At 58.6% G+C, this 27,499-nt stretch overlaps 3 protein-coding genes across 9 annotated transcripts; 2 read left to right on the forward strand and 1 right to left on the reverse strand.

The window, feature by feature from the left end:
- The first annotated feature begins 2,387 nt into the window (after nucleotides 1-2,387).
- Nucleotides 2,388-4,793, forward strand: ELANE (elastase, neutrophil expressed). The gene is made up of 5 exons (NM_001105653.1): nucleotides 2,388-2,479; nucleotides 2,802-2,958; nucleotides 3,121-3,262; nucleotides 4,100-4,330; nucleotides 4,485-4,793. The coding sequence occupies exons 1-5, from the start codon at nucleotides 2,413-2,415 to the stop codon at nucleotides 4,689-4,691; spliced, it is 804 nt and encodes a 267-aa protein (NP_001099123.1). The 5' UTR covers nucleotides 2,388-2,412; the 3' UTR covers nucleotides 4,692-4,793.
- A 2,538-nt stretch (nucleotides 4,794-7,331) lies between these two features.
- Nucleotides 7,332-9,868, forward strand: CFD (complement factor D). The gene is made up of 5 exons (NM_001034255.2): nucleotides 7,332-7,413; nucleotides 8,034-8,190; nucleotides 8,280-8,424; nucleotides 8,512-8,769; nucleotides 9,649-9,868. The coding sequence occupies exons 1-5, from the start codon at nucleotides 7,356-7,358 to the stop codon at nucleotides 9,808-9,810; spliced, it is 780 nt and encodes a 259-aa protein (NP_001029427.1). The 5' UTR covers nucleotides 7,332-7,355; the 3' UTR covers nucleotides 9,811-9,868.
- Nucleotides 9,865-27,469, reverse strand: MED16 (mediator complex subunit 16). Of its 7 annotated transcripts, none has more exons than XM_024995104.2 (17): nucleotides 27,370-27,469; nucleotides 26,447-26,580; nucleotides 25,916-26,093; nucleotides 25,260-25,367; nucleotides 24,844-25,013; nucleotides 22,987-23,418; nucleotides 22,239-22,344; nucleotides 20,374-20,529; nucleotides 19,924-20,135; nucleotides 19,086-19,292; nucleotides 18,044-18,254; nucleotides 17,541-17,674; nucleotides 17,208-17,400; nucleotides 16,497-16,713; nucleotides 15,202-15,285; nucleotides 14,575-14,715; nucleotides 12,107-13,501 (listed from the first exon to the last, which is right to left on the reverse strand). In XM_024995104.2, exons 3-16 carry the CDS (start codon nucleotides 26,046-26,048, stop codon nucleotides 14,589-14,591), a joined length of 2,490 nt encoding a protein of 829 aa, XP_024850872.1. In that variant the 5' UTR covers nucleotides 26,049-26,093; nucleotides 26,447-26,580; nucleotides 27,370-27,469; the 3' UTR covers nucleotides 12,107-13,501; nucleotides 14,575-14,588. The 7 variants fall into 7 exon arrangements, with proteins under 7 accessions (XP_024850869.1, XP_024850872.1, XP_024850870.1 ...); XM_024995102.2 differs by having other exon boundaries at nucleotides 27,349-27,469; XM_059888717.1 differs by having other exon boundaries at nucleotides 27,224-27,449.
- Between the last annotated feature and the right edge of the window lie 30 nt (nucleotides 27,470-27,499).

A 27,499-nucleotide genomic window follows, 5' to 3' on the forward strand; every position in this document is an offset into this window, starting at 1 on the left:
GGGGACAAATGAGGTTTGCTGGAGGGCATGTTGGACTGAGCCCATTGATGGGAACCGAAAGACCCAGAAAAAAACAGCCCCGGGTGTTTTCTATTTTCTATGAGCTCCAGCACTTGAGTGTGCGTGGTGTGTGTGTGTGTGTGTGTGTGTGTGTTTGATGAGTCAGAGGAAAGTTCTGCACAAAAAGGATTAGCTCCAAGGAGAGGAGGAGAGAACACGGGCCTGGGAGCTGGGGCTGACTTCTGGAGGTTGACAAGGCTGTTGACATTCAGGGGAGGGCCAAGCCACAGGAATTATAAACAGGATGCCGCGGAGAAGCGACCCAGGGAGGGGGCTGGCCGGGAGAGCAGGGCGGCCCCCAACAACACAGGATCCCCTGGCCTCCAGAGCAGCATTGTCCTGTGAGATGCTCCACGTGGCATCACTACTCTGATGGGAACCAGAACACCCCCAAGAGAATCATCACCATACCCTCTGGGAGAGGGTTAATGGTTAACAAACCCTCAAGGACAGCACTTTCTTATCTAAGAACTTCACACAAGTTCATTCATTTAATCCGTGGGACAATCTCGTGAGATGGGAACCTACAGCTTCCATTTTACAGATGAGGAAACTGAGGCTTGGAGAGGGCCTGAAGTCACAGAGGGCAAGTCCCCTGGAGTCCACAAGTTTAGCCATCGCGACCTGCGAGGATGTAGCATGCAGGTGGTCCTCAAAAGATCTAACTTTGTTTAAGCCTCCTCCATTCTCCCCACCCCCTCTGGAAACTGGGTTATGTATACAGCAGGTGCTTACCAAGTGCTCTATGGTAGCTTTAACTCAACAAAGTGGGGAGCCTGCCAAGAGGGGAGAGGTGGGGGTTGACTTGCTTATGGCCACACACCAGGGGTGGGGGGATCCAGGGACAAACTGGATTCCCACCTTAGCTGGGCTCTGGGTGTCCCTGGGTGCCCCCGCCCACCTCTTCCTCAGATGGATCCGTTGGTTCCCGCCCCAAGGCTTGCTCCAAGCCAGGAGAACGTTGCTTCTTGCGACAGCCTTGGCTACCGTTGCAGCTGGAGCAGCTGGGGTTGGGAGGTGGGTGGGGGGAGGGGGACGGGTGCCGTGGGGCTGGGGATTGGCCCTGGGGGACCCCATCTCCCTTGTCCAGCTTGAGCTCTTCCAAGGTCCATACCAAAGCTCTCAAACTTGGATGGAGATCCATGGTCCAACCTCCAGGCCCAGGAGGGAATTCTCTCCCCTGGCTCCGGCTGGAAGGGGTTTCAGAGTTCAGAGGGGCAATGGTGGGATGGGTTGGGAGGGGTTCCTTCCCAGAACCTCGGAGGGCCCCCAGAGATTGACCGAATCCCAGGTAGAAGTGAGTTCCCTGTTAGGAGCAGCAACCAAAGACCAGAGGTTGGAAATCCAGGCTCCCAGAGGGACATCCAAAGCCGAGGAAGTCAGCAAGCCCCCCTATAGCTGTGAATTTTGGGTTCAAAGCCCAGCTCCCCCAACCATGTCACTGGGCAGGTGGCTGATGTGGAGACCCCGCCATGCCTGCAAAATATTAGGACAGAGCTGGGTGCACATGATTGCTGTTATCAGAGAGCCCTGATGAAACTGAGGCACGTGGCATCCCAAACAATTCCTTTGGGCCAGAGTGACCGGTATTCTTGCCTGGAGAATCCCATGGACAGAGAGGAGCCTGGCAGGCTACAGTCCATGGGGTTGCTAAGAGTCGGACACAACTGAGCGACCTAGCACGCATGCGTGCATGACCACATTTAGCAAAAATACAGGACGCCCTGCTAACTTTGAATGTCAGATAAACTAACTTTGAACATAACTACATGTAGGAAATATTGGCTTCCCTAGTGGCTCAGGTGGTAAAGAATTTGCCTGCAGTGCAGGAGACCTGGGTTCGATCCCTGACTCAGGAAGATCCCCTGGAGAAGGAAATGGCAACCCACTCCAGGATTATTGCCTGGAAAATTCCAAGGACAGAGGAGCCTGGGGGGGGTACAGTCCATGGGATTGCAAAGAGTCGGACACAACTGTGCGACTAACTTTCACTTCACTTACATAGGACACCCTGCTAACCTTCAATGTTGGATAAACTTTGTTCATAACTACATCCCATGCTCATATGTGGGATACACTTATGTTAAAAAGATGTCTATCTGACATTAGGGTTTAATCATGCACCCTGAGTTTGAACTGGTGACCCTCCTGGAGCCTCCTGGTCACTTGCACAGGTCCTTCCCCAACTGTTCTTCCCATCACCCAGTCAGCCGTCCCCCAGTCCCCGGGATGGGGAGAGGAAGTAGGGGCACCTGACCCCACCGTTAACAACTGCAACTGCCTCCGGGAGTGGGGACTATAAGAGGGACAGGTGGGCACAGAGGGCAGAAACCCTGGAGCCCCCAACCGACCATGACCCAAAGCTGCAGACGCTTCAGCCCCGCCCTGGCCCCCATTCTGCTGGCCCTGCTGCTGGGTGGTGAGTGGGGCCGAGTCTGTCCCTGGTCTTCTGCTTCCCCCTCTCCACTCACCCTGGACCCTGCCGGCCCCCTCCTCCTCATGGGATGAGGAGGAGACTGAGGTTCTGAGTTGTGAGGGTGACGGGGAGGGGGGGCGGTTCACCCCGCACCCTGTGGGGACTTCAGGTCTGGCTGCGCCGGAGCAAGAGGACCGTACACGCCCCCTCCCCTCTCTGGGTGACAAGCAATAGAAGAGCCCAACCCTGCGGGGCCCTGGTGGGGGTTCCAGGGGTCGGGGGGTTCCTCCTCCGCTTACCGCCCCACCCCTGCCCGTGCCCCCAGGCCCCGCGCTGGCCTCGGAGATCGTGGGGGGCCGGGCGGCCCGGCCGCATGCCTGGCCCTTCATAGCTTCGCTGCAGCGGCGCGGAGGCCACTTCTGCGGCGCCACGCTCATTGCGCGCAACTTCGTACTGTCGGCAGCGCATTGTCTGAACGGCCTGTGAGTGTCTCCGCGCGCGCACACATCGGGGTCCCGGCGCGAGGGGCGTGGGGCCGGCCCAGGGTGGGGGCTTCCGGCAAAAGCGCGAGGGTTTGCAGGGTCCCCCTGCGCCCCAGCAGGGTCTCTCCGCCGCCATCACCTCCTGTCCGCCCCCGACCCCAGGAACTTTCGATCGGTGCGCGTGGTGCTGGGGGCGCATAACCTGCGGCGGCAGGAGCGAACCCGGCAGATGTTCAGAGTCCGGAGGGTCTTTGAAAACGGCTTCGACCCCTTGAGCCTGCAGAACGACGTCGTGGTTCTCCAGGTGCGCGGGGGGCGGGGCGGGCAGGGCAGGTGCAGCGCCCTGAGAGGCTTGGGGAGGGGGGGAGGGGCAGGAGACTAGGGGGTGCGGCGGGCGGGGGCAGACCTGGTGTCCCCACTAATCCCGGTGCTTCAGTCACCCCGCTGTGAAATGGAGAAGTACACCCCCGCACCCCGCAGGGCTGCCAGAGATTAGATAAGACAGCCAGAAGCTCTGAGCAGCTGTCTTTGCTAGCGGTGGGCACCGATGGCCTCCCTCTTTGGGAAATGGGGCAAAATTACCTACATTCGGTGGGTGGGAGTCTGGAGGCAGAAACCTACCTTTCCCCTCTGCTTGCACAGCTATGATTATTCTCTGAGAATGTTCTAGAACAAGGGCCTTATGGTCGCTGGTGTGGCCCACGGTTTGTTCTGTTGAACACCTACTGTTTACTGCACCCAAGACACGACACATTCAGGGACTTCCCTGGTGGTCCAGGGAAGACTCTGCACGCCCAAATTCAGGGGGCCCAGGTTCAATCCCTGGCTGGGAAACTAGATCCCGCATGCTGCAACTAAGACCCCACGAAACCAAATAAATAAATAAATAAATAAATAAATATATATATATATATATATATATATAAAAGACACGTCCAGAGACGTGGCCTCGGCCATGGTGGTTCCTCCCACTTTACAGACGGGGAGCTCGATGGGACGCATGCAGAGGGTGGGCGTCCTGCTCTTAAACACCCCGGGACAATGGTAGAGCCTCCGCGGGGGAACCTGGCCCCAGAGTCACAGCCGTGGCTCGCCGCCGCTCCCCCGTGACTGCTTCATACCCCACCACCCTCCTCTGCAGCTCAATAGGATGGCCACCCTCAATGCCAACGTGCAGGTGGCCCGGTTGCCTGCCCAGGACCAGGGCGTGGGCGAAGGTGTTCGGTGCGTGGCCATGGGCTGGGGCCGTCTGGGCACGAACCGGCCACCGCCCCAAATCCTGCAGCAGCTCAACGTGACCGTGGTGACTGGCCTCTGCCGCCCCACTAACGTGTGCACCCTGGTGCCACGCCGGCGCGCTGGCATCTGCTTTGTAAGTACCCTGGGTGCCCCCAGCCCCTACCCCACCCCCTCCCAGGCTGCTGTAGCCAGACCCCTGGAATATCTTCCCCACCCTGAAGGGCAGGTAGGTGGAACTGAGAGGGCTGGGCCGGGAACCCTAGCCTCCAATTTGTCTGGCTCCACAGGGGGACTCCGGCGGGCCCCTGGTCTGCAACGGGCTGGTCCATGGGATCGATTCCTTCATCCGTGGGGGTTGCGGCTCTGGGGTCTTCCCAGACTCCTTTGCCTCTGTCGCCAAGTTTGCCAACTGGATCAACTCTATCATCCGGCGCTACAGTGACGACGATGGCCCCTCTCTCCACCCCAGGGACCCCACGGGCAGGACCCACTAGAAAGGCTGTACCTGTCACGCCCCCTCACCTGCCCTTGGCTGGGCCCTTCCCATGAAGCATCACTCAGCATCTGACACAATAAAAACCTCTCTCTGTTTTGTAGAAGGTGTCTGCGTGTTTGTTGGTTGTACAACTGAGTCTTGAAAAGTCCTCAGGAGAAGGTCTTGGGAGTGTCACGAGTACGCTGCCACCAGGTGGTGGCTGATTCAGGGCCCTGGGGTAAGAAGTCCTGTCTCTACCTTCCACAAAAGGATCCCAGTTGCTATTTCTTGGACGGAGAAGCCTGGTAAGCTGCAGTCCACAGGGTCACTAGGAGTTGGACATGACTGACCGACTTCACTTTCACTTTTATGCACTGGAGAAGGAAATGGCAACCCACTCCAGTGTTCTTGGCTGGAGAATCCCAGGGATGCGAGAGGCGGGTGGACTGCCATCTATGGGGTCGCACAGAGTCAGACACAACTGAAGCGACTTAGCAGGAGCAGCAAACAATTAAACCAGTGCTGCAGGTGGTGATAACGCAGAGCACTACAGCAGGTGTTCACACGTGCTTACAAGCACAGACATCATTCTGAGTCTTTGCAAGTATTCACTCAGCTGGTCCTCTCTCTGCCCTTGAGGCAGGTCCCATGAGTGCCCCACTTTACAGATGAGGAAGCAGAGGGGCAAACAGCTATGAAGTCACTCTCAAGAGCCTGGGTTCGAGCCCCAGCTCTGTGACTTTGAGTAACTTGTGTGCTGCCTCTGAGCCTCTGTTTCCCTGCAGTAAAGAGTGAGGCACTGTCTAGGAAGCAGCCAGCCAGGAGTTGGGGTCCTAGGCCAGCCTCGGCTTCACTGAGTCGGGAGACAGTCCCTCCCCCTTCTCCTCAGCCTTGGTGGGGAGGTGGGGGGGGAGGGAGGCAAAGATGTCAGATGTCTCACAAGGAAACACTTCAGCCCGAAGGGGTCACAACAGCCCTGGGGAGGCGACCAGCCTGTACCCCTCTTTTGCTTCCCTGGGCTTGGGAAGGAACCCCCAGGGGCCCACAACACATGCGGCCTCTGCCATCATGCAGCTCACAGGCTGATGGTGGGAGAATCAATTGTCTAAGCCAGCAAATAAATTTGAGAAGTAACATCAGGCAGTGCCCCCTCCCCCACCCCTGACCCCACACCACGAGGCCAGGATAAATTCCTCTCTGCACCACACCCCCCCATCCCGCTAGTGGGGCACACCAGCCTGGCCCTACCTGAAGGTCCTGACTTTTGCTAGTCCCTCTGTCTGCTGGCTCTTCCTGAAGGTATACCTCCCAACTAGTGCCAGCGGCTCAGAAATGTGACCCACTGCCCAGCAATCGCTTTTTCCACTTAATACTATACCCTGGAAGTCTTCCCAGGTCAACAGAGCATCTGGGGACACGTGGGGTTATTCATTGAACTGACCTGTCTTGTTGGGTCATTTCCAAATTTTGTCGCAATTTCCAATACACTTACTTACATAATCTGGACTCCACTTGCAAATGTGCTTTTGTTTCAGAGATTCTGATTTTAGTATGGAAACATGTCAGGATCTAACAAATCACATTTGCTATGTTGTTTTCTAATTTTCTTTTCACTGTGAAAAGAAGGAGAAGGGGAAAGATGGTGCACTGCTTCCACTGGGAACAGCTCACAGCTTGAGGTCCTCCCCACTCTTCTGGGAGTACCCAGCATCTCCCTCTAGTAGGTTCATGAGATATTGACCCACCATCCCCAACTTACAGAGGACCATGTGACTCAGGTTCTGCTCATCAGAACCTTTCATCCTCTGCCTGCAAAAGATGGTTTAGGGGCATGAGATCCAAGTTCGGCCAATCCGAGACAGGCTTGAGACGCTGGCTACAGTGATGGGGAATTTGTAGAGGGACTGACCCAGCTTCTGGGCTGAGTCTAGGGCCCCTGGGGCCACAACAATGAAGGAAAAAAGTCATCAAGGAGGAAAGGAGGAACCAGAGGGAGACCTGACCTTGTTAAGGTGCCTGGATCAAACTATAGCTGAAGGTGGACCCATGAATTTTGCGTGTAATTTCCTTGTTGAAAGTTCTACCCGGTTTGCCTTGGTTTTCTGTCACTTTTATCCAGTCTTTCCAGCCACCCCTACACATCACTTTTCCCATATTCTACTTGGGGTATCAAGCTCCAGAGCCACACCAGTGGGAACAAGGGTGTTGGATGACCTCTCCCCACCCCCACCGGACCTCTTCTCCAAGTTGTAGGAGGAAGAGAAAGAAGGGAGGAGCGGAAAAGGAGGAAGTGGGTTGTTTACAGACTGTGGTCTTCAGCTGCTGTTGCGAAACTTTTGGAGCTGGGTAGGCACTAGGGGGGACTGGGCTGGGGGGCTAAGGGTGGGTCCATCCCTCTGCTCAGCCTGCTGCCCATCGGAGGGGCAGCTTCCCACACCAGGGCTGGCCCTGGGTCACAGGGGGCCAGGGGTAGCTGGCATACCCAGAAGCCCGTCTATACTCAGTACAAAGTCCGTGGGAGAGAACCGCACCCCTGGGGAGAATGGACAGGCAGCTTCCCGTTCTCCAACTGGGCCGATGCCCACCCGGCAGATAGGGCCTGTGGGAGCGCCCGCCTCCTTCCAGCCTCATAAAAGCAACCCCACGGTCCTGCCTGGGTCAGTGTCAAGTCTACGGAGGCATCATGGCAGACAGATCCCTGCACCTGGTGGTTCTGATCCTCCTCGGGACAGCCCTGTGTGGTGAGTGGATGCGGGATGACCAATGGGGGCCACCAGCTTGCAGGGCAGTCAGCGAGGTGGCCCCTCCATCAAACGGGACTATTCCCCAGCCCCACGTGAACAGAAGGCTCTGGAAACCAAGGAATTCTCCAAACTTTTAGGGATTTGGGGGTTGTTTTTTGTTTTGGAGGTGCCAAGCAGCTTGCAGGATCTTATTCCCTGACCAGGGATTGAACCCCTGCTCTTGGCAATGAGAGTCCCAACCACTTGACTGCCAGGGGATATTCTTAAAACTTTGCATCTAGCTTTCCACACACTGGAAAACCGAGAGGCAAATGCTGGCAGGGATGTTGGGTTTGGGCAGCCCCACTTTCCTCGTGTTTAAATTGAAGCCATCAGGCCCAGTGTGTAGGCATGGGGTTTTCCCCAGGTTCCCTCACTCCCTATTGTATGTCTTCTCAGCTGTTCCTCCCTGGGGCCCCGGGAGGTTGTGATTCTGTTGGGGAGGATTGCAGGATGGAATTCCAGGTCTGAGGGGGTGTTACAGCCAATGGAGGGTGGGGTGTTGCAGTCGATGGGGGATCCCGAGGGCTGGGCTGCAGTTACCCCCGAGGTCCTCACGCTGACCTGCCTACTTCTAGCGGCACAGCCCCGTGGCCGGATCCTGCGTGGCCAGGAGGCTCCATCCCACTCCCGGCCCTACATGGCATCCGTGCAGGTGAATGGCAAGCACGTGTGCGGAGGCTTCCTGATAGCAGAGCAGTGGGTGATGAGCGCAGCGCACTGCCTGGAGGACGTGTGAGTGGCCCGGGGCAAAGAACGGGGCCAGGCGGGGCGGGGCGGAGCGGAGGGGACGTGGTTCTGATGTGCGTCCACCCCACTCCCAGGGCCGATGGGAAGGTGCAGGTCCTCCTGGGCGCGCACTCCCTGTCGCAGCCGGAGCCCTCCAAGCGCCTGTACGACGTGCTCCGCGTAGTGCCCCACCCGGGCAGCCGGACAGAGACCATAGACCACGACCTACTCCTGCTGCAGGTCTGTTGGGTCTAGCCGCAGTCCCCCCGTTGCTCTGGGGCTCCGCCCTGCCCTGGCCGTAACACTGGCTTCTGCCCCATCCCCCAGCTCTCTGAGAAAGCCGTGCTGGGCCCTGCCGTGCAGCTCCTGCCATGGCAGCGCGAAGATCGCGACGTGGCTGCGGGCACTCTCTGCGACGTGGCGGGCTGGGGCGTGGTCAGCCACACCGGCCGGAAACCCGACCGCCTGCAGCACCTACTCCTGCCGGTGCTCGACCGCGCCACCTGCAACCTGCGAACGTATCACGACGGCACCATCACTGAGCGAATGATGTGCGCGGAGAGCAACCGCCGGGACACCTGCAAGGTGCGCAGGCGGGGCGGGACGGAGAGGGTACCAGCCTGCTGGGGTTGGGGCCTGTAGAGGGGCGGGGCAGCGGGGCAGATCTACTGTGGGTGGGGGCAGTAGAGGGGCGGGACAGACAGGGGACCAGCCTGTTGGGGGTGGGTCCAGGAGAGGGGCGGGGCGCCCTGGGGACGGGGCAGAGAAGGGCAGGTATGTTGGAGGGCGGGGCCAGCAGAAGGGCAGCGCACGTGGACAGGCCGGACGGGCACGGCTGGCCTGAGGACAAAAAAGGGTTGGGAGGAGAGGTGACAACTGGGAGAGGATGTGGATGCGTTGGGACCCGAGCTTGAAGGCTTCGAGGGGCTGCTGCGCAGAGACTGGGACGGAGGGCGGGAGTGGAGCTTGAAGTGGCGGAACCGAAAATCCGGAGGCGAGGCCTTGACGGGCGGCGGTGGGTGGACCCTGGGGAAACTGAACAGTGAGGGAATGATTGGGGCCTCAGGGCTGAGCGGAATTGCAACAGGCTGGAACTGCAGCAGGCTCTGCTGCTGCTGCTGCTGCTAAGTCGCTTCAGTCGTGTCCGACTCTGTGCGACCCCAGAGACGGCAGCCCACGAGGCTTCCCCATCCCTGGGGTTCTCCAGGCAAGAACACTGGAGTGGGTTGCCATTTCTTTCTCCAATGCATGAAAGTGGAAAGTGAAAGTGAAGTCGCTCAGTCGTGTCCGACTCTTAGCGACCCCATGGACTGCAGCCTACCAGGCTCCTTTGTCCATGGATTTTCCAGGCAAGAGTACTGGAGTGGGGTGCCATTGCCTTCTCTGGCAGCAGGCTCTAGTGGAGCCGAACCAGGATGCGGGAGGGCGGGCCTGTACCGTACCTCACGACCCTGCTCCCCGCAGGGCGACTCCGGAGGCCCGCTGGTGTGCGGCAGCGTGGCCGAGGGCGTGGTCACCTCGGGTTCACGGATCTGCGGCAACCACAAGAAGCCCGGTATCTACACGCGCTTGGCGAGCTACGTGGCCTGGATCGACGGCGTCATGGCTGAGGGCGCAGCCGCCTGAGGAGGCCCTGAGAGGCTGCGGTCACGGGGCCCGAGCAATAAAATCATCCATTCCTGCACCCGGTCCGCTTTTATTGATTGCATGCTGCCTGCAGGAGTGGACCAAAGCGAGCAGACTGAGGGGGTGGCGGAGTTCTGGTAATGATGTACCAGAAGGCAACCAAAAGGCTGAGACGTGCCTGAAGGAAGGGCATTCAGGCTCAAGTCCGGAGGCCCCATGCCCTTCAAGCCTGGCTTCACTTTATGCCTAGGCCACACGGTGGCGCCCTTACTCTTCCCAGGAAATAGAAGTGTCCTGAGACCTAGCAAGGGGTGCGGGTTGGGGTAGTGTCCCCTTGGTTTCCACTTCTCAAGAGGAATGTGAAGGCCTACTGTGTGCAAGACCCTGCTCTGGGCTGAGATCTAGGTACACAGACAGTTTGTGTTCTTAGAACCGTGTCCCAAATGGGGAAACGCTCAGAGACGCTATGCGACTCTCCTTAGCAGCCTGGAATTCAGCCCCGAGCAAGGCACCTGGCCGCGTTCAGAGGCCGGCCTCACATGCAGTGTGGCTCACTGACTGTCCAAAGCTGACTGGTGTCCCAGAGCAGCTCCACTGATTGGGGGACCAGATGACTCACCACCTTCCTGGGTCTTGGTTTTACCCTTCTGTGCAAGATGACAGGGCAGAACCCAGGGACTGAGGCCCTGGGCCCTCTCCCACTTGGACAAGGGGCCATTGAAGCCCAGCACCTACTTGGCCCCAGATGTTAAGCCTGACCCACAAAGGGAACCTCTGACCTCCCTTTGGTCAATAAAGAGATTGAGGGTCTGAGAGATGGTCATGTGCCCGAGGAACTGGAACTGGAAACTGGCCAGGTGTTTTCCTGCTATGAAGCGTTCATTCACATGGAAGCTCTTGAGACACAGCTAAGACCCAGCCCTGCTCATAGCAACCAGGTCAAATATTCCCAGATGCATGGATGGAACTTCTGAGTGATACTGATGATGGGCTGGGGGTTCTCCTAGGTGTGCTCAGGATTTTTTTTTCATGTGGGATTTAAGAAGCTGCATGCACTTAAGTGAGAGTGGAAAGGAAAACGTAACTGCTGGTCAGTCAGCCATCACAGACTCACTCCTCCCGTGGTTACTTCCTGAATTAAGCCAAGACACTGGGAAGTGGCCCTGAAATGATCCAGTTGGGAGGTGGAGCAGTAGGATTACCAGATTTAGCAAACAAAAATGCAGGCTGTCCAGTTACATGAGAGTTTCAGGAAAATTTTGTTAAGTATGTCCTATGTCCCATGTAATATTGGGGACAGATTTAGACTAAAATACCATTCATTGTCCATCTGAAATTCAGACTTAACTGTTCTCCTGCATTTTATCTGGCAACACTAGTTGGGGGTACAGATGAGATAAAACAGTGAGCAACAGCCCCTGAGGTCAGTGGCTGGAGCAGAACCAGATGGAGCTGGTGGGGCAGGTGGAGGTAGAGGGGACTGTAGGCCTCCAGTGGGAGACACAGGCTCCTACCATATACCCGGGTGTGTGTGGGGGGGCACGTTGCTGCAGTCATCTGTGACCCTGGACCCTGAAGGGCTTCTGCTTCCACTTCTATCTGGAGGATGGTGTCTTCAGCCTCCTCAGCCACAATGGGGTCCCATGGGCCTGGCTCTGAGGAGACTAAGGGCACAGGAGACATCCAATCAGAGGGACTGAACTGCCTCTTTCTGTCACAGGAATGCCTGCTCTTGTCCCCAGAAGGGGACCTGTGTGGACATGGGGTGGGGGAAGGATGAGGGGCAAGGAAACCTCCCCACCCACAAACCCCCTCCCAACCTGGAAGGCTTTCCAACAGGGCCCTCAGATGACCTGACGTTTCTGGATAGCCAGGCATGGGCATGCCCATTGGGCTCGTCACAGCGGCTCTTGGACACTCCGGTCATCCACCACTCAGTGACAAGCTGCCCTAAACTCGGTGATGCTGAGCCATCCCATCCCCTTCATCTCACTCAGCTTGTGCGGGTCGGGGTCACACAGGCATGGGGGTGTCCCTGCTCCATCCCCTGGGTGACCAGACCCAAGGGGCCAGCCTGCAGGTGTCCAGAGGCTCTAGGAGGAGGCCCAGGAGCCAGGCCAGGTCCCACCAACCCCAGGTCAGCCGGCACCACCTCCCCTGCACAGGATGGGTCGGAGCAGGTCCAAGGGGAAGGGACCAGGACTCGTCCTCCAGGGAGCATCTGAGGATGGTGGCTGTGGTGTAAACCCCCACTATTTAACCTTACAGCAATGAAATATGAGTGCAAGAAACACGCTCACTTTTCTAAAACAAGTAGCTGCTTTAAAGACTTTAGAATGACTTCAGAAAGGTAAGTGGCTTAAAAAATACATGGTCAAATGAGGTAAAAGGCTGAGAAAATATATGCAAGAACCTGGGCCATGTGCCGCTCTGCCAGAGAGGCTGCCCATTTCAGGCCCGTTTCTCCAAGGGGCTGGGGTGCCAGCAGCAGCACAGGGTGGGGGGTACCCCACAGGTCCCTGCAGAAAGCACCACTCAGATAGCAAGACATGGACACCCCTGAGTGCTGGGGCCACAGGCAGGTGGGCCAACTGGCCCAGGTAATGGGGCCCCTGGAGCGCTGCCAGTCCCTGAAAGCCTGACACAGCAGGCAGCATGCTAACCTCCGCAGGACGCCTACCCAGCCTGCCCTCCCTCGAGCTTCCAGAAGGAAAACAAGAGAAGCAATTACTGCTTAACAGGCAAGTACTGTGTCTGGACTCTGGGGAGCCACATAATTGGTGAGAGTGGTTGCTGGTGAGGCAGGACCCCTGGGGGCCACAGCCTGAGCTCCCAAAAACCTGGTGGGGGAGGGGAGGAAGGCAGGGAGGCAGAAAGAGACAGAGATACTCCTGTGTGCAGGAACCCAGGCAGTAGGGAGCAGCCCCCACCCACATCCAGCCCACTGCTCCGTGCTGGGACGCCTGCGTCTGGTAGACAGTAGGTGCTCAATAAATGCTGGCCAAGCAGGAAAGCAACACACACAGGCACAGAATCCCATGCCTGTGGAGGGGGATGGGCTGTGGGGGGGTGGCGCCCAGGACACCAACAAGACACCTGCTGCCCAGGGGGACGTTTCTGGGGCCTGCCCATGTCAGAGACAGCAGTGACAGGTACAGGTGGGGGACCCGAGGCTGACGCCCGGTTGGTGTCAGTTGACAGTGGCCACTGGACGCCTGGCAGCTTCATGTGTCATGTTCTAAAGCAGAGTCCTCAGATCCTGGACCCTCTGAACTGGGACCTAGGGGTCCTTGGGGTCCTGAGGGGCGGCACTTGCCGTGGTTCTGCCTGGGGCAGGCCCCAGCCTATCTCAGTTACCACCTCGCAGGGTGATCACGTGGCTAGGTCCTCCTCCCAGATAAATCAACAGGCTCCGAGGGAGAAAGAGGCTTGACGGCTGGGCTGAGGTGCCAACTTGAGGCTTCAGGCTGTGTCCTCACTGGCCCTGTCGGTTACAGGGGTGCTGGCGCAGCAGACAAGGCCCCCAAAGCATAGTTCCAGGGTGGTGGTGTCTAAGAACACCCAGCGAAGGTCTGGAGCACATGGCTGCTCTGTCACTGGCAAGAGGATAGCATGGCTTTCCTGTAAGTTCCTCAGGAATCCACTGACATTTTGCACAGGAGAAGAAACCATAAACAAAACGAAAGACAACCTACAGAATGGGAGAAAATATTTGGAAACGATGCAACTGACAAGGGTGCAATTTCCAAAGTATACAAACGACTCATATAGCTCAATATCAAAAACCAACCCAATCAAAAAAATTGGCAGAAGATCTATATGGACATTTCTCCAAAGAAGACATATGGGTGGCCAATAGACACATGAAAATATGCTTCACATCGCTAATTATTAAAGAAACTCAAACGAAAACTACAATGAGGATTCACCTCACACCAGTCAGAACGGCCATAGTTTAAAAGTCTGCGAATTCTGGTGAGGGCATGGAGAAAAGGAAACCTTCCTACATTGTTGGTGGGAATGTAAGTTGGTGCAGCCACTGTGGAGAACAGTATGGAGGTTCCTCAGAAAATGAGCATTCTCACTCCTGGGCAAATATCCAGGCAAAATTATAATTCAAAAAGACACATGCCCCTCAATGTTCACTGTAGCACCATTCAGGACTGTCAAGACACGGAAACAACCTAAAGGTCTATCAACAGATGAATGGATAGACACATCGCACATAGATACACAATGCAATATCGCTCGGCCACAAAAAAGAAGAGTCCCACTTTTAGCAGCAGTGGATGGGCCCAGAGATTGTCATGCTAAGTGAAGTAAGTCAGACACACACAAAAAAAGACAAATATCACTTGGTATCACTTACATGTCAATCTAAACTATGACACAAATGAACTTATTTACAAAACAGAACCCAACTCAAACAAAGAATGCCAATTTATGGTACCAAAGGGAGAGAGGGGAGGGGTAAACTGGGAGTGTGGGATGAGCAGATACACACTGCTACTATAAAAAGGATGAACAACAAGGTCCTACTGTACAGCACAGGGAACTATATTCAATATGCTATCATAAGCCATAATGGACAAGGTATGAAAAAGAACACGTGTGTATACATATGACTCAATCACTGTGCTGTATGCCAGAAACAACACTGTAATCCTTACAATAATAACTTTAAAAAAATTATTCAACTAAGAATTAAAGGCCATAACAAGTGAAAAAAAGAGAGAAGAAAAGAAAGAAAAAGAATGCACTTACAAGCCGGGATGTAGTCAGGGGTAGCTGAGGGGCATGCGCCACCAGAGCCCCCCACACAGGCAGTTCTTAATCCAGCGCTGCTCCCACTGTTTGACGGCGGTGGTCTTGTTGGGCGACTTGAGCATGGTGACGCAGCCGCACCTGCAGATAGAGCAAGCAGGTGGGTGGGGTGCCAGGCAGGCCGGCTGTAGCCACAGGGCCTGGCACATGCTACTCCACCTCAGGATCGTGTTCCCTGCACCCCTACACCCCACACAGTGAGCTAATTCCTCCATATCCTTCTGTCCCCACTCAATACCACCCCTCACTTCCCTGAGTGGACAGAGGCTGGGCCAAGCCTAGTGGTGTGACCCTGGGGTCGTCTGGCAGCAAGCGAGGCCCCATGTGCACGAGCAGCGCGGAGGCGGCCACTCCTCCATCTCTGCCCTTGTCAGACCACTGGGAGCCCCAAGAAGGCAGGCTTGGGCCAGCCGCTCGCTGCTACCCCCCACCTCGGCCTCACCCTTTATCAAGACCGCCAGGGATACCCACTCAGGAGCCCCAGACAGACACAATCCTGGGACCCTGGCCCGTCGGCTGGGAAGCTGCCAGTGGCGGAGTGGAATGGCATCTCCTGCAGCCACTCACCTGGTACACGCCTTGCAGGCCTCCGTGGGGTAGGCGCCCAGGTGCAGCCTCCGCAGGTGGTCCATCTTGGGCTGGCCCGGCGCCCTGATGGAGAGGAGCAGGGGAAGGCTCGGGCGTGTGCACATGCATGGGCGCACACATGCATGCACACACGCAGACACAAGCACATGCGCACATACAGACGTACGGGTCAATCTCCTAGAGGCAAAGCGTGTGTGAGAACACGGAGAATCCAGGAGCCAGACTCCTACACACCCTCTGCCCACAGGCCCCTGCTGAGGGTGACGCCTGGAGCAGAGTGGAGCGAGCCCATCAGGATTTCTGAGGCTGGGGCACTCGTATCACACAAGTTTGAAAACTTCCTAGAGTGTGAAAGCCCTTTGGCGACCAGCCGCCTCTCTGTGTAAAGTGTTTCCTGAAACTCGAGCACAAACCACAAGTGTGTGATTCATCAAGCCGTTCCTCCCACGGCTTTAGAGATGAGAAAGAAAATCCGGAAGTGGAGGAGGAAGGCCCAGAGTCTTCCCGGAGGGGAAGGGGGCTGTGGGGATGCTAAGGCCCCTCCCCAGTAAAGGACCACTTGAGAATCCATCCCATGACACCCTGAATGGGAGGTGGCCTGTGGAGTCCTAGGTTCGCCTTCTGGCCTGGCGTCTATCTCTGGACTGTCCCTTGGAGATTGAGATTACCTGCCTGTAAAGTGGGGACAAACCCCCACCGAGGGTGCTGCTCCCTCAGCAGGCCTGGGCTTTCTGGACTCCGTACATCCAAAGAATGGCCCCCGAGGTCACTCCCAGCAAGGTCTGCCTAAGAGTGTTCTGCTTCCTGGCACCTTGGGACCTGCCAGGCACTCTGGGCTGCAGCGCGATTTATGGTGGGGGCTTGGGGTGTGAACCTGAGCTCCAGAGTAACCAAGGTTGGCCAAGTGGGCCCTCCATGCGGGCCGTGACAGGCTAGGGGGAAGATGACGACACCCGGACAAGCAAGGACACAAATTAGTACAAGCCGATGACCTGTACACCATAGTACAGTATAGTGTCTGGATAGAGGGAAGTGACAGGGCAGGGGAGGTGGGTGGGGCGGGGAGGAGTCTGGGGGCAAGGAGGAATCTCAGGGGCAAGGGAGGGGAGGAGTATCGGGGGTAGCACTCAGGTCAGGCTGGAAGGAAGCAGCAGGCGCAGCATGGGCAGAGGCCCTGAGACAGACATGTGACAGGGAATGTCAGGCAGGTCTAAGGGAGACTCTTCTGAAAGAAAAGGTATCCAGGGCCCTGAGTCAGAGGTGAGTGCGCATACCTGATGAGGCCATCCAGCTGCAGACCAGTGGAGCTACCAGGAAGAGCAGGGGCCTTGCCAAAGTGCAGGCGCAGGGGCTGCTTGGGCTGCAGGCGGCTGACCAGTCCGTCACTAACAGGCAGCCAGTCCAGGCTGGGGATGAGCAGCTGGCTGGGCAGTAGGCAGCACTCATCCACCAGCGCCTCGTCTGGCTCACTTGTGGGACCCTCGTCACGACCTGCGGGGGGAACAGGGGACACAGGACATCATGCTTAGCGGCCCTACCCACAGCACTGCCCACCAGGAGGCATCATGGCCTCCTCCAGGCTCACAGAGCGCCAGGTGCAGGCCCCAGCCCTGCCCTGACTTCTTGAGGAGCCTGGGAAGCTCCTCCCCCTTCTCGGGCCTGGTCCTCTCCTCTGTAAAATGGGGACCCATTTATTTATTTTAAAAATGTGCAGCGAGTACTGGGTGCCCTTCCTGGCATCAGGGAGGCAACAATGACAAAGCCTGGTCCCAGAAACACATGACACAGGACAAATAGGAGCCTAAGAGTGGCCAATGTTTACTGAGCACCCACGGTGTGCCTGGATCTGTGCTAGGTGCTGGGGAAATAGTAGGGGGACCACAACAGAGCAAATTTGACCAATAGGAGATTACATTATGGTGGGGGGACTCAGCCAGGGCTTGTATTTTGGTGGGGAAATGAGAGAAGAGGAGTAGTTGTCTTACAGCAGATCCAGAGCTTGGTGAGCAGGCGAAAGAGCAGGGACATGCTGTCCTGAGTGTCTGAGGTAGCCGTGTACACAGGCAGGCAGCTGGGCTTCAGCAGGCCCCAGATGCGGATGACAACCATCAGCTCTCGCAGCATGCCCAGCGACGTGCCATCCCGCAGGAAGCTGTGGCCTGGTCGCAGCGGGGAGCCCTATGGGGAGGAAGGTTCTGGTTGTGTACTTTCGTGTTTGAGCATTCCAGGACCTCTGTGAGTTGCCATCAGATGGCCTTTGGGGAAGGGTGGGGCTTCTGGGAGGACCTGAGCTGGAGGAAGTGGGGCGGAGGGCACACCTGGTTGGGCAGACTGGCCAGCAGGTACAGCACAAAGTCGCCCACCCACTGCAGGAGCTGCTGCAGTGCCTGGAGCGTGTTCATGTCCAGAACGAACTCCTCCGTCTTGAGGTTGATCATGACCTTGTCAATGTCTGGGAGGGGACAGGCAGTCAGGGGAGGCTGGGACCTCACATAGGGGGCCCTGGAGGGCAGGGCTGGAGGGAGAGGCTCCGGGTACCCACAGCAGGGCTTCAGGACACCTGACGCCCCTTGGACCCCCTGGGCAGGACAGCCTGGAATTCCTGCCGGCCTCCAGGCGCCCACACATACAGTGCCCCTGGGGATGCCACCCAGGCTGCCTCATCTTTGTTCCCAGTAACACCCACCATGTCCCCAAGGGCAGTGGTGGGGGGAGGGGAGCACATGCAAGACACCTGAGGGATCCTCCCTGGCAGACAGCAAGGGCACTTGGAGGGTGGGGGTGGGACCCAGGGTGGCCTGCAGGATGGAGCTGGACCCACCGACGTCTGTGATCTTGGCACAGATTTCGGTCAACCGGTCGCCAGGACTTTTGTCGGGTGTGTTGAGCACGTGCGGGCGCAGCAGCGACTTCAGCGTGGAGCTGATGGCGATGAGGAAAAGCTTTGCGTGGTAGTCACAAACGCGAGTCACCGTGCAGGGCGACAGCTTGCACAGCGAGGCCTTCATGGCCAGGATCCGGGTGGACAGGACCTGGGTGGCCATGATGTGAGCAATTGGGGCTCGCGCCTCAGGGCGGGGCCAGAGCAAGGCGCTGGGCCCAATGGGCAAGGGGCTAAATCTCTGGGCCTTGCCCTCCTTCTGGCAGAATCAAGTAGAACCTTCCCTCACAGGACAGCAGGGTTTCAACCTGTGGGTGGGTCTACCCCAGGGGCCAAAGGGCCACGTCTGGGATCCCTAACGATTTGGGGGTGCCTGGCATGAAGTGGATAGGGGCGGGGATGCTGCTCTACCCCACCTCACTCCTCGACCCTGATGTCTCCTGGGATGCCACGACTGAAGGACTGACAGCATCAATGTGCGCGTACACAGCTCAGCCGAGCACTGAGTGGCTGGACGCTAGCGGTATTCCTGGCTCTGAAGCCAGCTCCCTCCTGTGCAGTTCACGCCGGCAGCACCCTCTCACATCTGAGCTCTCTCAGATCTAAGCCCCGCACATCCGAGCTCTCGCACATCTGAGCGGGCTGCTAAAAACCACGCGACCTCTCCTTTCTGTTTCCTCCTCGTGTTGGAGACCGAGGCACAGAGGACAATTCCGGATTCCTAGCAGTGCTGACCTCATGGAGGCTCTAGGTTTGCAGTTACGCCAGGTTGCGTCTGGGGGATCATTTCTTCCTGCCCCTCTCATCTTTAAAACTCGAGGTCACTGTTCTTATCGCAGGGGCAAAGGCCTCCACTGACACGCAGAGGCAGGTGCAGCCAGGCCTGCAACCGCACCCTCCTGGGCTGAGAAGGCAGGGAGGTGGGCTGCCTGACCCACGGGTAAGAAGGGGGCCCCAGGGGAGGGCGGGGAGGGGCCGGCACCTGCTGCAGCTCGGCCTTCTGGCGTGTGTACTCCTCATGCAGCTTCTCCACCAGGCTCTGCACCATGCCGGGCTGCACGTGCAGCAGGATGTCCCACCAGTCATAGCCAGTCACCATGCAGTACTCCAGCAGGAAAAGCAGGTGCCGCAGGGCCAACCCCACGTCCAGCGAATGGCCCATGGATGGCGAGATGCGCAACATGCTCAGCTGTGGGGAGAGGGCGGGGCGTGAGGGGATGGGAGTCTGAGCACCAGGGACAGGGCGGGCTCAGCCCATGTGGGGTCCTGGCCTGCCTCATCTCCTGTCACCTGGGAGGGCTACAGAGCCACAGCCTGGCCAGGGGGCATGAACAGAGCCCTTTCCACCAAGGGTGTGCCTGTGGGGTGGCAGGGCCTGCAAGTCCACTTGGGGGCCGCATGGTCCCTCTCACCAGGCCAAACCCATCCCTACCCCACCCATCCCAGATGCCGAGGGTAGGGCCAAGTAGGTACACTGCCCGATAGTGATTTCCTGGGGAGTAGGGGGCACATGCACGTGTGACCAAGTGTGTAAACACATGTAGATGTGTGTAAGCAAGTGTGAGAGTGGATGTTGAGAGGCACCTGTCCTCTTGCCAGGCCATGGATGGGTTCCTTTTAGAGGCAAGAGGCCAACACAGGGCACCTGGCGTGCATGCGGGGGAAAGGTGAGGGAGGCGTCAGAACCCCACGTGAGGAGAAGCCACCCTAAGCCACCTCCTGCACAACCCCCACAGGCCACAGGCCTCACCCTGCAACAATGACCACACCCCACAGAGGCATAGGCCCCGCACTCTTGGCACCCCCAGCACAGCACTGACCCTGCCGTGGTTGTCAATGCCCACGAGGGCCAGGGAGGTCCAGGAGAGTTGCATGGCCTTGAAGTGGACGGCGGGGCCTGTGGTCCGGGGGCGCTTGAGAGCTGGCTCGTCTATGGGGCGCGGGGCGGCAGAGCTGTAGAAGATGGCCATGGTCTGCAGTGAGAGCCGGTGCACGATGTGGACACTGCCGTCGTGGAAGGCCAGGGCCAGCCCTGGGGGCACATGCAGGTCAAGTGGCTGAGCCCAGTCTTGGACAATGGGAAGTGGCTACACCGTGCTCAGCTTGTTGGCAACCTCAGAGCCTTTCTAGCTCACTGGATATCAAGAGCAGTGTCCTCATCCCCACTGGGACTGACGTAAGGCTGGGCCAGGTTCCCATGACCCTGAGACTGGAGGCCAAGGCCACAGTGCACCCCTCCTCTGACCCCCAGGAACCCTGAGACACTGTACCGAGGCCGGGGTAGAACTGGGTGTCACTGGCCACCTTCAGGTCAGTGTTGGTGAGTGAGATGGGCAGCTTGGGCAGTGCCACAGCAGACACACGGTCCAGGTCATTGGTGGCTGACAGAATCCGCCATTTGAGAATTGTGGGTTGTTTGTCACCAACTGAAAGGGGGTGTGGGAGACAAGGGGCAACAAAACGAAGACGAGACTGAAACGCAACAAGGGTGGACTGGACCCAGCGCCCTTCCCCTCCTGGGGCTCCCAGCCAACTCACAGGAGCAGGGAAGGGGGCGGGGGTCCCCCACAGGGCCCGGTTCTGGGCCCTTCACAGCGACGGGAGAAGGTGTCTGCCTGGGCAAGCAGCTGTCAGGGGGCAGGGGTGGCCACCTTGTCCCCTCGAAGGAGCCAACGTGCCGAGGAGGGGAACCCATCCCAGACCTTGCTGCCACACAAACCCCAAAATTCTCCTGTGGACTTGACTGGTGTGCACGGGGTTCTCTGTCCCTGTGGTCCAAGAGGTCCTGGATGGACCCCAGCTCCCTCAGGAGAGGGACAGACAGGCCCCTCCTGGCACCCACACCCTCGGTGCCACAATGGAGCCCCCCAGCAAGAGGCGGGGTGGTTCCCATCCATCTGGGCTTGGTCTCTGCGTGCTGTGGGCAGAGGTGCCCAGACACCAAGGTGACGCTGAGACAAGCCCAGGCACCCAGCTGGTGGCCAGCACTCCAGCTGCCCCAGGGGGCCGGCAGACTTAGGGAAGCAGGCCGGAGCAGTGAGGTGGCCCAACCTAGGAGCATCCAGGAGCAGTGAGGTGGCCCGACCCAGGAGTGTCCAGCTCTGTTTCTGAAACAGAGTTTGAGGCTGGCTGTGATAACACACCTCTGCGCCCACCTGTCCTGAGAGCTCTGCCCCAGACGTCTCAGCAAGAGGAGTCTCCTGGAAAATGTCATCCCACAGGGAGAGAGAGGCCCAGAGAGGGGCAGCACTGAGCAGAGCTGTCATGGTGACAGCCAAGGCTATCCCTAGAGAGGGAGCACGTTCAGGCCAGGCCCGCACCAGCTGCCCAAACTGGCTTCCTAACGGCCTTGGCCGTTTCTAGGTCACAGAGGACAGTGGCTGCTGTCAGAGGCTGAACAGCTTGCCTGAGTCTACCTGGACCCACTATCCACCCAAGTCAGGCCACCGCCTCTACTGCGGGCTGGACAGTAGCTGGTAGGGTGGGGCCCGAGGGAGACCAGTGTGGGCAAAGGTTAGGAGGAAGGGGCAGGAGAGGCAGGTCTAAGAGCCCACAGGGCCGTGAGGCTGGGACAAGGGATGGGGTGTGGGGGCAGCAGGTGAACTCAGCAGAGACCCTTGAGCACCTGGATGCCTGCCTCGGGAAGAGGCTCCACCAGGACGGGAGGCCCTTCTGAGTGAAGTCTGGTCCTACTGTGATAAGGTCCCAGGGTGGGACCGCACAGCAGGTGGGGAGCAGGGCCAGCGTGGGACTCGGGAAGGGCCAGGACCCCACTCAGGAGGTGCAGCGGACCACCCTCACACAACTCCTCTGGGACTGTGTTGAGCAGCGTATGTAACCCACCTGCGGGTGGATGGACCTCAGGGGCCTCTTGACTCAGGCCAGTCACTCCAGGGCCATGAGCACTACTGGCAGCAGGAACGCCCCGGGCTATGTGGCCGCGGTTCACCCCCGGCATCTCAGCCACATAGGTATCAGGAAGCGGGCCCCTCTGGCGGGGACGTGGGGATCCATGTGGGTGCAAGGTCAGAGAGGGAGGGAGAGGTGGGCACGTTCTAGCAAACTCAGGCCACCATGGTGCCGCCTCGCTGCACGCAGGGTAGTCTGAGTGTGCCTGGCCACCTGGGCGACTCACCAGCCGGAGAGAGCTGCTGGAAGATATTGTTCACAGGAAGTCCCTCCTTGCGCAGCGACCAACACTCCACCACACTGCTCGTCTGGCTGGATGCACACAGCAGTACCTAGGGATGGGTGCGTGGTGAGGGGCCTAGAACAGCCCATGGCCTCTGCGGGGTTCTGGCTCATCTTAGGGCTCACATGCCATTGTGGGTACAACCCAGGCCCGCCTGGCCCGCGTCTGCATCTGCCCACCCACTGTCCTCACTGCCCTGGGGAGTGCTATGCTGTGCTGGAGACGGTCATCCATGGTGCCCTGGCGGGAAGCAAAGGTACCAGAGAAACACATCAGGGACTGGTGAAGCTACGGCTGGTCAGTACAAGGCTACGAGGGACCTCAGGGAACCTGGTGCAGGTAGCTCAACTCTGCCCCCAGAGACCCCCCCCCATCCTGGTCCTGGGACCCGGGGATACATCACCTTATGGAGCAGAGGGGACTTGGCAGGAGGGATTAAGCTAAGGCCCCTGAGATAGGGATGACCCTGGTTTCCCCAGGGGGCCCAGTGTCATCACAGGGTCCTTATAAGAGGGAGGCGGAGGGTCAGAGGCAGAAAGACAGGGGATTTGCACTGTTGGCTGTGAAGATGGAGGGAGGGGCCGCAAGGCAGAGATGCGGTGCCTCTAGAAGCTGGAAAAGGCAGGAGCCCCTGGAGGGAGCAGCCCCGCCCAGGTGTGGGTTTAGCCTTGAGGTGGCAGGGTGGGCTCACCTGCTCCGACATGTCGCGGGCCAGGAACTTCAGGTGGGTGATGGCGGGCAGCCGGTCGCGGCGGCTGAGGTCGGTGGTGCAGCGCATGAAGAGCGAGGGCAGGAGCTCGGTGTCAATGCGGCACTTCTCATTGACCACGCTCACGCACACCTTGTACAGCTGGACCGGTGACGCACTGCTGCCATCCGCCGTGGCCACCACAATGTTGCCGCCACCAGTGAAGGCAATGTCGGCCAGAGCCACGCGGCCGCGCAGCCGGCACAGGCTTTCAGTCGAGGTGAGCACCTGCCCGCTGGGCTTGAGCAGGGACACAGTGACCAGGCCGCTGACCGTGACAGCGATCCAGCCCTCCATGGGCTTGCCCCCGAACAGTGTGAGCGATGGCGAGAACTTGACGCGGGAGAACTTTTCCCCGAAGCTGGAGGCACCAGACTGTAAGGGAGGGGAGGGGTCAGCTGCAGGGGGGTGGGGGTGGGGGGCCCAGTTCATGCTCGGCCTCTAGGGGTCTACCTTCGTGGCCCAAGGACCCCCTCCTGGGAACCGCACCCTCAGGAACACAGAGGAACCAGGCAGCAGAAGCCTCAAGAGTCCAAGCCTGAGGTCAGATTCAGCTTCAGCCACTGAGCGCTGGGTGACACAGGCCTCTCTGACCCTCAGTGTCCTTGTCTGCATGTCCAAGGACATGATAAGGAGGTCACAGCTAGACACATGAGGGACAGCAGTCAGCCGTGTTTTCCTTAGGGCCAGACAGACATCCAGTGTTCTCAATTGCTCAGTTCAGCCACTCCGGGCTCGTGCGTGGGCAGTGTGGGAGCACGCCTGAGCCAGTGCACAGAACAAGCTGGGCACCAGGCAAGTGGCTGCAGGACTCAGATATGCCCCCTGCAGGCAGTGCTGGGAAGCGCAGCTGCCACTGCTCTTTCATCTTTTCATCTTTTTGCCCCTGGGCCACCAGCCACTGCTGCGCTGGCCTCTGCCCCAGCTTTGCCTTTCCCAGCATCCCTAGGGGCAGACCCTAGGGAGGCCTGCCCCCCTGACTCCTTTCTGTCAGCACAAAGCATCTGTCACTGAAACAGCACGAGCTGGAGACTGCACAGAGCTCCTCCGAGCAGTGGGAGACTCTGCCCCTCTGTCTGGGGACGAGGAGCAGACTTACTAAGCTCACCCAGGCACCCCCAGGCTCATGGGACTAGACATCCAGGGACGGCAGGGCTGACCACAGCCCCAGCTGAGTTTCCCGGACGTGTAGGTGAGAGCAGTGTTGGAAAGAAAGAAGCAAAAGCCCCCAAATGAGCCCCAAGGGGAGATGCTAAAAGTCTGAAAAAGAAACCTCCCACAGAAAAAACGGTCCAGATGGTTAGGCAGTAAGCCTTGCAATGAGTCACTCCCTAGGGGAGAAGGAACAGGAGGCAGACACAGGGAAGGGATGGAAAGGTCATTTCCCACAGCATCATTCTAGGAGGGCCTCCTGGCTTGGGAGCAGAGCTGACCAAGCCACGTGAGCTCTTGCTGCTGCCATAGGCCTCACCCAGGCATGGCCCTGACCAAGCCCCCCTTGCTTTCTCATATTGAACCCTGACCCAGCCCCTGGCCCCACTTGACAATGAGGATGGCTGAGGTATGACTTGGAGACTGAACTCAGCACCCTAACCCAGGAGGCTCCCCTCTCAGGGGGACACCGGGCTGAACCGTGGGGTGCAGACAGGAATCAAGGGCTGTCACCACATCAACCACGTAGGAGATGCTAGCAACACAGATGTTGACAACTTGGTGGCAGGTGTGACAGCCTGGCACCATGAGAGGAGGAGCCAAGCCCTCCTTGGGCTTGAGGCCTGCTCCCCCAGGCAGAACATCCACCTTTTCCACGTGCAGGGCCAGTTTCACGCCGTTGTGCAGCCAGGACAAGGCCACGATGGGGTCCCCTTCCACCACGCTGCCCACGGGGCTCTCCCAGCTGTTGGCCAGGTGGTCAGCCATGCTCCAGCACTTGATCTGCCCATCGGCATCAGCTGACAGCAGACGAGAGCCTGGGGAGAAGGGGGAGATTGGGCAAACCTCTGTCACAAGCCCCATCTCCACAGTCCATCAGGGTGGGGGGCCAGACTGGAGGTGTAGAGCAAGGGACCAGCACAGGCGAGTTCAGAAACAGGGGCGAGAAGAGCAGAAGCCTCAAAGGCACAGGTCAGGGTTTCAAGTCCCAGCTCTGAGCCCAGGGCCAAGGCCAGAAAGACAGAGCAGGCAGCCCTGGCATTCAGGGTGGGGGCTGCCCTCACCGGACTGGTCCCACTCCAGGCAGGTGATGGCCTCACTGTGCTCTGAGCGGATGGAGTGCACGTCCCAGGGATGCTCAGTGTCCAGGATATGGATCATGCGGGTCAGGTCTGCAAGGGACAGTGAGGTCAGTGCGGCAACAACGGCCTGGTGCCCAACCACCCCAGGGGATTGGGGTGTCGAAGCCCATCAGGAAGTGTTGAAGCTAGGTTGCAGGGGCTCCAGAAACATGATTTATACACAGGCAGCCTGAGGGGAGACCCATGACCCTGCCTTCTGTGAGGTTACAACTGTGCTTTCAAAATGGACCCAAAACACCAACAGCAGGTGTCTCTCCATGGAAAGTTAGGGTTCTCATGCTAAAGTTTCATGTTTTCCTAATTCTCTCTAAGAAGTGCATATTGCTCTGTGGTGGGAAGAATACCAGCCCTGTGGCAGAGTGCACCGCAAAGCTGATGGTGACACATGCGGCTGGAAAACTCCCTCAGGAGCCTCAGCAAGCCACAAGCGGCCACTGCCCCCTCCCCCTGCCCCGCAGCCGCGGCCGTTCCTCAAGGTTATCTCTGTGCCCCTCAGCACCCCTGTCTCAGAGGAGGAAAGCCCATGGGAGCTGGGGGGGAGGGCCCTATGAGGGGGCCTGGGATGGGGGGTGGCACACCTTGGTCATCACTGCGCAGGTCTGTGGTGAAGGCGATGAGGTTGCGGCAGGACCAGGTGCAGGCCAGGGGACCCGACGGGCAGTGGGTGCTCTTGGGCCATTTCTCCCACTCACAGATGTAAGCCAGGTCCATGGCTCCCAATTGCCAAGGTCACACAGGGAGGACGGTCACCAGCTCCTACAGGAGGGAAGACAGGCTTGTCATCCATCTTCACAGGGTGCCTGCAGGCCCCGAGTGCGGTGGTGGATGCTGGTTACCACGGGGGACAAAGTGGACTCAACCCCTGCCCTGCGTGTGGCCAGGGAGCTGCGTTTTACACAAGCATGGCCAGGGATCAATCCATGCAGTTGGAAGGAAGAGCATGTCAAGCGGAGAGAAGAGCCAGTTCAAAGGCCCAGAGGCTTGACTGAGCCTGGGGTGCTCAAGCAGTGTCTGGGCCTGCAGAGCAGGAACAGAGTGAGTTGGGGGCGTGGAGCAAGGTAAGGATGGGGAGGGGATGAGGCAGGTCTTGCAGGGCCTGGGGGTTTCACCTGGAGGGAGATGGGAGCCCCAAGAAGCCTGTTTCTGTTTCACAGGCCCCTCTGGCTGTCTGGAGGGCACGGCTGGGGAATGGGGTAGAGGTGATGGCACTGGTCCAGGTGCACCGTGACGAGGACAGTGAAAGCTGCGATGAGAAGGAGCACCCAGGTCTATTCTTAAGAAGGAGCCCGTGGACACAGGAGAACCAGTGAGGCTGCCTTAGACAGAGGCAGGGAGGCAGGGTGGGGGTTAGGCAGCACCTTGGGGCCTGGCTTCCAGGGGTACAGAAAGGGTCAGTGAACGCTTCCTGAGCAGGCTCTTTGCGCCCAGCAGCGACTAAGGTTATTTCCTTTCACCTTCCCAATCACATTACCCGCTCCTTCTTAAAGCCTCGCCCCGGAACACTGAGACCCCGTCCACAAGCCCAAACAGCAGTCTTTTTAAGCTCTGCCCCAAAGCCCTCCGGCCCCGCCCCTACAAAATGTGCTTTCCAGACCCCACTCTCAATTTGTCCCTGGCTTCCCCTGGCCCGGCCTGAACTTCTGTTTTTATCCCAAAGTTTCCAAAACAATCCCAAAGCGCCTCCTCCACACACCTGGCCACCCAGGACCCGCCCCAAGCCACCCGACAGTCCCTAAGATCCGCCTCAAATGCATCCCAGGCCCTCCCCGGGGAGGTACAACCTTAGGCCCTCCCCGATTTTCCACCGCCCAACGCAGGGCGCCTCAGGTCACCCCAAATTTCCGCCACGACCCCCAGACCACGCCCAGCGCATTCAGGGAGCGTACCCAGCACCCTCTGCTCTCCAGGACCGCCCTCTGACTCCACAGGCCCTGCTCCGACCCACAATCCCAGCAGCGTCGGCGCCATCCGGAGGCTAGTCGACTGCCCAAGCCCCCAGCCCCGCACTCACTGGACCAGCCTGTACGCCCACCGAGAAGGAGGCTGCCGTCTGCATTCGCTCTAACGCCCCAGCTCCGGCGCCGCCATCTTCCTAGGACCAACCAGTCTCCCGCGCAGCCCGGCTGCTTCCCGGAGACTTCTGGGACCTCAGTGGCTCCGCC

This window comes from Bos taurus, chromosome 7 (genome assembly GCF_002263795.3).
Source record: "Bos taurus isolate L1 Dominette 01449 registration number 42190680 breed Hereford chromosome 7, ARS-UCD2.0, whole genome shotgun sequence".
NCBI lineage: Eukaryota > Metazoa > Chordata > Mammalia > Artiodactyla > Bovidae > Bos > Bos taurus.